The sequence below is a fragment of the Anas acuta genome, chromosome 17 (assembly GCF_963932015.1).
Source record: "Anas acuta chromosome 17, bAnaAcu1.1, whole genome shotgun sequence".
In the NCBI taxonomy this organism is placed as follows: Eukaryota; Metazoa; Chordata; class Aves; order Anseriformes; family Anatidae; genus Anas; species Anas acuta.
This window is the reverse complement of record NC_088995.1, coordinates 10270750-10280315: the sequence shown is the minus strand read 5'-3', so window position 1 is coordinate 10280315 and position 9566 is coordinate 10270750. Positions and strand designations below refer to the sequence as shown.

At 48.8% G+C, this 9566-nt stretch overlaps 1 protein-coding gene across 1 annotated transcript; it reads left to right on the top strand.

Annotated features, from left to right (window-relative positions):
- Window positions 1-5367: 5367 nt before the first annotated feature.
- Window positions 5368-9329, top strand: CLDN5 (claudin 5). Its single transcript, XM_068653721.1, has one exon. It carries the CDS (start codon window positions 5474-5476, stop codon window positions 6122-6124), a length of 651 nt encoding a protein of 216 aa, XP_068509822.1. The 5' UTR covers window positions 5368-5473; the 3' UTR covers window positions 6125-9329.
- Window positions 9330-9566: the final 237 nt, after the last annotated feature.

The following is a 9566-nucleotide window of genomic DNA, read 5'->3' as shown; positions in this document are numbered from 1 at the left end:
CCGCTCAGAGTTAACCACTCTTATAATAAGAGTCCCAAACCTCTGACATGTTCTCAGGAACTCTAATTTCCTGGGACACTGGAGAAATGTATCATGTTTCCCATCACTAGCCTTGAAGATTTTTCAGTTAACTCCATGGTCATGTTTTTACTAATTACTTTCAACATCTGCAATGTATATTTAAAACAATGGCATTTGTCCTTGCTGACGCTGTTCTTTACAAAATGACATCTGATGTGATTTCCCAACAATTACATGGGAAAGAGATCTACCAGAAGCCTGGTACACCACAATCCGTGGAAGGAGGCTAACTTTGGAAGAGGACAAAATTAAACTACAGTTCTCCCGATAGGAAACACAACATAGAATAGACTCTTGGGCATGAAACAATGTATATTTCCTATAGCTTTTTCCCCCTGTGTGTCCAAGCTTTAATACATTCCCAAGAGCTGTCCATAGCATACATGAGAAGTATTTGAACCAGCACGACCTAGGCATACATGCAGGCTATTTAGATATTGATCTACAGAAGGAACAGGTACCGATCCATGAAAGATCTTTGGGAAAGGGGCCTTCACCATTCATTGTATTTACTGCCCTGAAACATCTTTAACGTGCAGTTACAGCTGTCCAATTGCACCACAGTGTCCTCTGGAAAGTCCAGTTCAGACAATAAGTTGCCGAACAGCTAGGTGCACCCCAAGTCTCCAGGGCAGCACAGCTGGTGCTGACAGGGTGTCTGGGAAATGCTTCAATCAGGGATCTGCTTTAGTTAGACACAGAGATACGGAGATAGCTCAGACCAAGGGGAAGTTTCAAACACTGATCTAGAGGTTTGAATGTAGAGGAATTAGAGCAGGGAGGTGTGGAACTCAGTCCTAATGATGGTTTTGCACAATTAATTTCCACATTTTGTCAGGAAAGGGCTCATAATACTGTCTCAATGTGATGTGATGTGCAGCCCAGCCCCTTCTCCTGGCTCCCTGGCAGTGCCAGTGGGCAGTACACAAGAAAAAGTCCAGGCAGGGAGTGCCTGTAAAGTGCACAGACTGATACAGGGTCAGGACAGCTTTGTTTAAAAAGGGAAGTGCAGCAGCAAATACATGAAAGCTCGAAGCAGATCTGTAACCTCTTTCACCTTTTTTTCCAACTGTATCTGTTTCTTCCCTTTCTTCCACGCAAGTCTTGTCCCATCACCACTGAGGAGGAAGAATAGCTTGGGCATTCATTTCTCAATCCTGAAGGGTAGCAGCAACACTTGTGCTAAAAAAAGGTATTGGGCAACCACTTCAACTTGTTCCCAAAATAAACGATCTTGAGATAAATCTTATGGTAGAATTACGTACTTTCATTTTGTAATAACCTGCTCATTTGACAAGGATTCATCCTTACGTGTCAATCTCCTGATGCGTCACACTGGTCTGAGGACGTGTTGGCACTGCTGATGTACAGGAGCTTCATGGAGGCTCACTTTTCTGTGAAATGTAGTATGTGAACTCAAGCTCCAACTGAATCTCTTCTTTTGGGAAAAACAGTTGCATTTGAAAGGATAATTCGGTAAGGAATTATCCTGATGGAGAAAACTGAAGCTTTCTAAGTAAAGAACAGCTAGACTAACGTTTCTGTATTTGTAAATTTCTTTGCCTTTATTTCAGCATCCATTAGGAGACAAAACATGGCACAAAATTTATCTGTAATAGGATTCCTGATTCTTCACTTCTGCTTCTGTCTGATCCAAAAGCTATTGGTAAGCTCCCTTGAGATCACTGGGCTTTGAATTTATCTTTTGACTCATCATCTGTCTTATTCACACAAACAATACCGTGTTTGTGCATAAGCTTGATACCAAATGGCACTTTCCTATCTTCCAGATGCTTAACATTTTAGGGGTGAGAAGGAGCAGAAGCACTTATGTATGAGACACTCTACAAGTTATAAACCAAGCATGCTCAGCAGACTATCTTTCAGGTCCCAAAAGGCAAATCTATCTAAACATTGCTGGTGGGATGCTTTGGGGTTTAGCAAAGCCCTGGTCAGACTGGAGGGCTGGGCACCGCAGTTCTGTGCCATGGTGCAGGGCTCATATAACAGGAGAAGCAATGCTGCTAAGAGCCTGGACAACCCCCCCCCTTAGCAGCCCTTCCAGTGAATGTGCCTGGTATTTGTCCTGATTATGTCAGGAAAAGCGTGAAAACACAATCACTTCTAATCCCAAAGCCCCTCTAGCTATAGTATGGTTTCTGTGCAATTGTTCTCAGCTTGAATACCGCTTCCGCCCATTTTCACAAGTCTCCAAGTCCTCTATATATCCTCCCCCAGGATGATTTAATAAATGCATAGCTGGAGCAGTAATAGACCTAATGACATAAATGGTCATTTGTTAATGACTTACTTTGCTTCAAGAACATCACGCCTTTGAATTGAAAGGAATACAGACTTTACCAGCAAGGATTTCATTTATAAGTGGTGAGTGATTTAATTAATATCTCACGCAAAGCACCATGCTGATTCGCATTCACTTTTAAGAAGTTCGAACCTCTTAATTTTTGGAAGTCGAAATTATTTCCCAGTGTTGTGACGTGAACACCATCAGAAGCCACAATGTGCTTGTGGAGGCTGGCAGGGTCCTCAGCCCCCCCCAGCAGCTGTGTCAGTCGAGTTACCTGTAAGTAACCAGGCCGGAGAGCTATGGCAGTCCATGTGCTCACTCTCACCGTCAGGATCAGGGAACAGAGTAATTAAAGATGGATGTTATTGCCGGTGGCCAGGATAACAGACAGTATTTGGGTAAGGAGAAGTAACAAACACAAGAAGCTGAAACGCCAAGAATGGCAATTCCTCTTTAAGCATAAAGGTTGGTTTCCTCTCTGATTATTAAGCATGCATTTCCCCAGGGTAATAATTGTCCTGGATTAAGTGATTTGAAGGAATCAGTTGCTCGGTAACAGGTAGCAAGGGAAGGTGGGGTGAGGGCTGCCGAGGTAAAACAAGCCACGTGCTGGTTTCCCTTCTCAGCGTGAAGCCCTGGGCAGCCTCACAGGCCCCACGAATGCCTCCTGCCTGGCGCAGGAGCACACACAGGCCGTTTATCGGAGGAAACTCAGAGTTCCGTGCTCTTGGGCAAGTGGCAAGGGTGGGGCTTTCCTGTGCTTACGGGCTAAGATAACTGGCATTTCTTCACCCCATTTTTAATTGTTCTTCTGTGGTGTTTTCTATATAATCATTATTATCATCATAAATACAGATGTTATTCAGTTTCAGCCTGCGTTCTGGGTTTCTTCCTGTTCACCTCTGAGATATCTCTGTCTCCGTGGCTGGTTCTGGTACACATTCTCCTCTCCCTGACACCAGGGACTTTTCTGACTTATGTAAGCAGCCACAGTTTGACAGATGCACAGCCCCAGTCACACATTCCTCCTGGACTTGCACATTGGAATGTACAGTTTTAAATAATTGAAGTAAACTGTATGTATTTCATATACAACTGGAAGAGGAGATAACTCCTCTTAACTCCTTATACCAGGCAGCCTCTGTTCGGAAGATATTTTCCATGCTAGAAATGTTTACAGCTCCCCCAGCAGAGATAATCAATGAGAGGCTGCAGTTGTTACATGTTATCATGTCCACACTATGATGGTCCACAAGCTGCTGATGTTCTTTGGTTTGATTTTTTTGGGGTGTCTTTGGGATAAATTCCGTCTTCTTGTTGGAATAAGAAGAAGCAAAGGGCCACGTCCCATGTGCTGTGACCTCATTGCCACCTTCCTGTTACCAGCACTTGGGTCCTCTGCAGGAGTCACCAGTGCTGCTGTCAGGACGCAAGCAGGGCGTTGCTCAGTGTTAACTCATTGTCATGTCCTTGGCTGTTGATGCATGTCGATGCATCCCTTTAACCTTTGTTCTGTCACGTCTTGTGCTTCTGCTTCACACATGGGCTTTTCCATTCATACCTTACCGGTCTTATTATTTCCATCACAGAGCTCTGCATGCCGTAATACATGCTGTAAATCACTGCCCAGAAGAGAAAAATGCTTACATAGGGGCAGGAATGCATTATTTTCCTCTCTGCGATCTGCTCTGTACCAGAAGGATACTTTGGACTACATAAAACCAAATCTTTCCAAACCAGTTCAAAAGTCATTGTGAACATAACTCTCATTTTTGTCTAAAACATTTTAACTTAATTAAGACAAACCCAAACAATCCCAGTTTAAATCAAAACAAGCCTTTCTCAGGGCACCCAGCGGAAAGCCACCGGAGTGCAGCTCCTTGCCAGTGCAGTGAGGCAGCTGGTGGGATCTGTCTCTACTGCCTCTGTAACAGCAGCATTTACACCACGACCACTTGCTGCATCTCCCAGCCTGCAGGTTTGCACTGCTTGGCAGCCGGACTGTTGGCCTGAACCAAGGGTTTGAACCAAGGCTGGTTTGCAGGAACAATCCAGGATGCCAGCAGGCCATGAAGAGGCTCTATCAATCACAACCTGTGTGGCCTGATGACGAAACCACTTGCAAAGCCACTCTTTTTGACATGGGCACTTAGCTTGTTGAGACACTGTGAAGATTTGAAATGTACTTGAACAATTAAAACAGCAAAGTGAAGCTTGGAATCCTTCTGGCAACATATCTTAATGGGGTGCCTTGCTCTGTGCTCCACTATCAAACCAAGCAGAGTTTCCTGGCTGGCACAACCTTCTTGCTGAAAGCATTAAAGCACTGCTTGGTACCGACAGATGACGTGCAGAGCCCATTGTATAAAATTGTCACTCCTGGGTGGTTCCTAAGGCCTTTGGTGGTGCTTGCTTGCACTTTTGCCTGTCACAGTCCCCAGGAGATGTGCTGGCACGTGCTGGTCGGTCAATCTGCTGAAACATTATTAATTAGGCTCTGATAATTGGATCGTCCATACTGCTGTACGCCTGCATTGGTAGGTCCTCTCCACGGGTTTAGCTGTGGGCTTTACTAGCAAATAGGCAATAGAAGAATAAACGCACTCAAAGGAGAAAACCTGAGGGGGCAAAATCCGTGCGATTTCTCCATCCCCCACACTTTCCCAGGAGCGCGAAAACTTCCTCGGGAGCTCCTCGGGGCTCGGGCGGGCAGCAGGGTGCTGTGAGCCGAGGGACCCTTCCCCAGCTCAGGCGGGAGCCCCCCGGCAGCCGGCGGCCGGGAGCAGCGGGGGAGCAGCGGGGGAGCAGGGGGGGAGCTCCGCGCCCCCGGCCCCGGCCCCGCTCGGCTCCCCCCGGGGCGGGCGGTGCTGCGGTGGCCAGGGCTGCTTCGAGCCCCCCCGCGGAAAAAGGGCCGGGCCGGGGGAGGGCCGGAGGGCGGTGGGAGGGCGCCCCGCGGCTCCTCAAATAGCGCTGCCCGGGGCCGGCGGCGCTCAGAGCCGGCTCGGCAGCTGCCCGGGGGCGAGAGGTGCGCGGCAGCCACCGCCGTCCCTTCTGCGGAGGCTGGGGCTGAGCAGCGGCAGCAGCATGACTTCGGCGGCGCTGGAGATTTTGGGGCTGGGGCTGGGCATCCTGGGCTGGGTGGGGGTGATCCTGGCCTGCGGGCTGCCCATGTGGCAGGTGTCAGCCTTCATCGACGTGAACATCGTGGTGGCGCAGACCATCTGGGAAGGGCTGTGGATGAACTGCGTGGTGCAGAGCACGGGGCAGATGCAGTGCAAGGTGTACGACTCCATCCTGGCGCTGAAGCCCGAGGTGCAGGCGGGCCGGGCGCTCACGGTCATCGTGGCGCTGCTGGGGCTGGTGGCGCTCATGGTGACCGTGGTGGGCGCCCAGTGCACCAACTGCATCCGGCCCGGCAAGATGAAATCCCGCATCGTGATCGCCGGTGGGGCCATCTACATCCTCTGTGGGATCCTGGTCCTCGTCCCGCTCTGCTGGTTCGCCAACATCGTCATCAGCGACTTCTACGACCCCTCCGTGCCGCCGTCCCAGAAGCGGGAGATGGGGGCCGCGCTCTACATCGGCTGGGCGGCCACGGCCCTGCTGCTCTTCGGGGGCTGCCTCATCTGCTGCTGCTCCTGCTCGCAGCGCGACGAGACCTCCTTCCCCGTCAAGTACTCGGCACCGCGGCGGCCCACCTCCAACGGCGAGTACGACAAGAAGAACTACGTCTGAGCGGGGCTGCTCGGCTCCCCCGGCCCTGCAGGGCCGCAGATGGACGGCTCTGAGCCGGCGCTGCCGGGCTCTGTTGCCCAGGGGCACAGGCAGGGACCAGTCCCGGGCTGCTCGCCCGCTGCGCCGGGAGCATCTGCGGCCAGCTCGGCCGCCGGGCGCTGCAGCGCTCCCCTGCCTAGAGGCTGTCGTAACGGGGCACCCCGGCAAGCGGCGGCCCTAGGCAGGGCAGCGCCCCTCTGCCTGCCAGCCCAGCCTCCCGTCGGGCCATTGGAGCACCACTCTGGGCCCTGCTACCACCTGCCTGCCGTGCCGGCACTGGCACCCACCTCCCCGGGGTGGCAGCGGGCACCGAGGAGCCCGGGAGAGCCGTGGCCAAGTCCGCCAGGGCCAAGCCTGGCTGCTGTCGCTGCCTCCATCTGCCTGATGGCCCCCGCTGCAGCTCTGGCCCCGGCCGGTGTTACCGTGGGAGGCTTTGGGAGCACTTCGGCACCTGCTCCTGCTGCTGGTGCCTCTCAGGGCACTGCCTGGCTGCTGGGACAGGCCATCGGCTGCGCACTGGCTTGGAGGAGAAGCTTCCCTGCTTCGTTTTCTCTCCTGAAAACCTTCGTCTGACTGAGTTCTGCCGTGGCTTTAACTGGTTAAGGTTTTTTTCTTTTGTTCTTCTTCAGTTTGGGCAACTAAACTAGAGTTCCTGTCTAAAGCATGACATTAGCCTTGGTCCTTAATCCTGCAGCAAGTAACTGTTTGGAGAAAGGCATGTGATTGATTTTCTTCAGTTGTGTTTGTCCCTCAAAGGAGTGCATTGCTCTGTGTGCCTTTGAGACTTTTGAAAGCGATTTCAGACAGTTGCTGTTTAGCAGAGTACAGAGATTATCCTAGGTTCTCCATCCCTTCTCCTTTGTCAGCTTCTGTTCTGTTTTTACTTGAATATGAACTTGTTGCAGGTTGCCAGAATTACTGCAGGACTAGGTTCAGAGACCTAGGAGACCTTTGCATGTCATGGCTCCAGCAGGGCGACCCTCTGCATCCTCTTATCTGCACTACAGGAGACTGGAAACATAAATATTGCCCCTGATATTGATGGTTAGGTTATGGGAGGCTTCCGTGGCCTTGCTGATGAGCACTACTTGCTGCCTGTTTTGAATCATGTGTGTTCAGCTGGACATGCACTTGCTGGACTCCCCACTGTAACTTTGTTAATGTATGCTTTCCTTCATTTACCTAATCAGACAGAAATTAAGTGCTAGAAAACTTTCTCCAATTATTTTGACTGAGCCTTTATGCATGGTAATTGGGAGATGTGAAGTTATGGCTCTCACAGCCCTCGTAGCTCCTCCATAGCGTCCTGGTACCTGCAGACTGGAAGGAAGATGCTCTGGGCACCATAACTCTTCTGAGCTCAGCACCTGTTAAACTTCACCACAGCCTGGAATATTAACACACCTTTCCTTTTTACACTGTAGAGACAAATGTTTCTTAAAGAAGGGGCTAAGGGGTGGTGTGATGCTCTCTCGCACAAATTGTGAAGAGGGGAAAAAAAAATCTTGTACCTTTAAATCGACACAGATTTCTGCTGCAGACTGGCAGCATCTGTACTGTCATAAGGGGCTTTCTGCCAACAGCTAGGGAGGAAACGTGCTGTGAGTACTCCTCAGAGCACAACGCTACAACCTCGTGGGGCCCTCACAAACACACAGCAATACAGCACCACCTAAACCGGGTATTAACTCCTACAAGTTTCTGATGATGCCGAGACTTACAGACTAACCATTACCGGGGGGCGTGACAGATTCATATTGACTGCGTTTTGGCTTTGCTTAGCAAATTTAACACCCCAACAGCATCAATACGTACACAGACCTGAAGGAGAGACCAAAGCGTTGACCCTGCATATATAGATGTTGAATACTGAGCACAAATTTCACCCCTTGAAAGGTTACCTTCATTTCTAACGCATACACTGCAGGGTCTGAACCCGTCAGACAGTACAAAAGCAGAGCAATATGTCGAGAAGTGGTTCTGTTCTATAAAGAGGTGCAGTTCTTACACTGTCTACATTTAAATGAAAGCTATAATATTGTTGTGATGTGATATATAGTTTTGGTACAAGAATGAAATATTCTCTATTTCATCATTGCAACTTCTTTTTTAAAAGCAGTATAACCTTGTAAACTGTAAATGTATTTAAATGCATGTGTTTTGCAGGAAAATACCAAAGTTGGCTTGTTATATGGTTTGGTGCCTTTATTTCTTTCATGGTTATTTTATTTGTATTTTAAATGGTAACGTCCAACTGTTTTTGTCACCCAGCCCATTCCTACTGACATGTTACACCATCACTCAGACCTCTGGTGTCTAGCAAAAAGAGTCAATGGATATTAGCTCAACTCCTGCAGACTTCACTTTGTGTTTTTTACAGATCTCATCAATTTAATGGGAATTTGTCTCAAATTAAAGAATTAAAAGAAAAAAGTCCCAACCTTGCAGACATGCCAGCATGTATCATTACTCTAGAGCCTACAGAAGTGCTGCAGGATTTGGGGTCTACCAGAAGGTGAAATCCTTCTGAGGAGTTGGTTGCTAACGTTTAGAATCCCATCAGAACGGCTATCCTGGGGGGGGGGGGGGGGGAAACTCACACCTTTGAAGGGATTTTTTTTTTTTTTTTTTAACAAGCCAAAATTCCTGATACACAGCTTCATGCCATGGCAGGGCTGGGTCCATTTATAGCTAAAATCCAACAACTGCATACGAAAACCTCTTGGAAGAAGCCAGTGCTGTGTATGTACCGGTAAGCACAGAATCGCCCAACCAAAACCACAGCTCCTTGCTGATGTAAGGAAGTTTCGCTGAGGCCAGGGGGGCAGCACCCAACAATACTAGCAGGAAGGGGGCCTCATTTAAAAAAAAATAAATATATGTTTAATCTCATCCTTCAATGTACTTGTTGCCGTGCTTTAAAAGAAAACCAAACAAACAACCCAATTGAATGCTGTTACTGACGTCACTGGCTTCAGGGTGTAAATTGTTTTTTTGCTCTGTTTTGTTTTCCAAGACCAAAACACACTCCTGGAGCTTAAAAATCAGAAGTGCTCAGGATCAGGCCTGAACCTCATCCCAGTGAAAACAAAAATCTACAGCACTTGTTTACTATTTTTATTTTGTATTTATGATTTCGCATAAAAATAAAAACCACCTAAATCCATCTCTGGTTGGTCACTTTTTTTTTTTTTTTTTTTTGTGAAAGGCACGGGATTGTTTGGGCTCAAGAAGATGGGGTGTGATGTTGGTGGCCACAGGGCAACCTTTACCTAGGTCACTTTGGGGGAGAGAGCTCGTGGAGAGGGTCACCTCTGGGGAAGTGGGAACCTCCCTAGTGAAGGAGTCAGCAGCCCAGCACTCCACTGGAGACTCAGACAAAAGAGCAAGTGGCAGCGGTTGG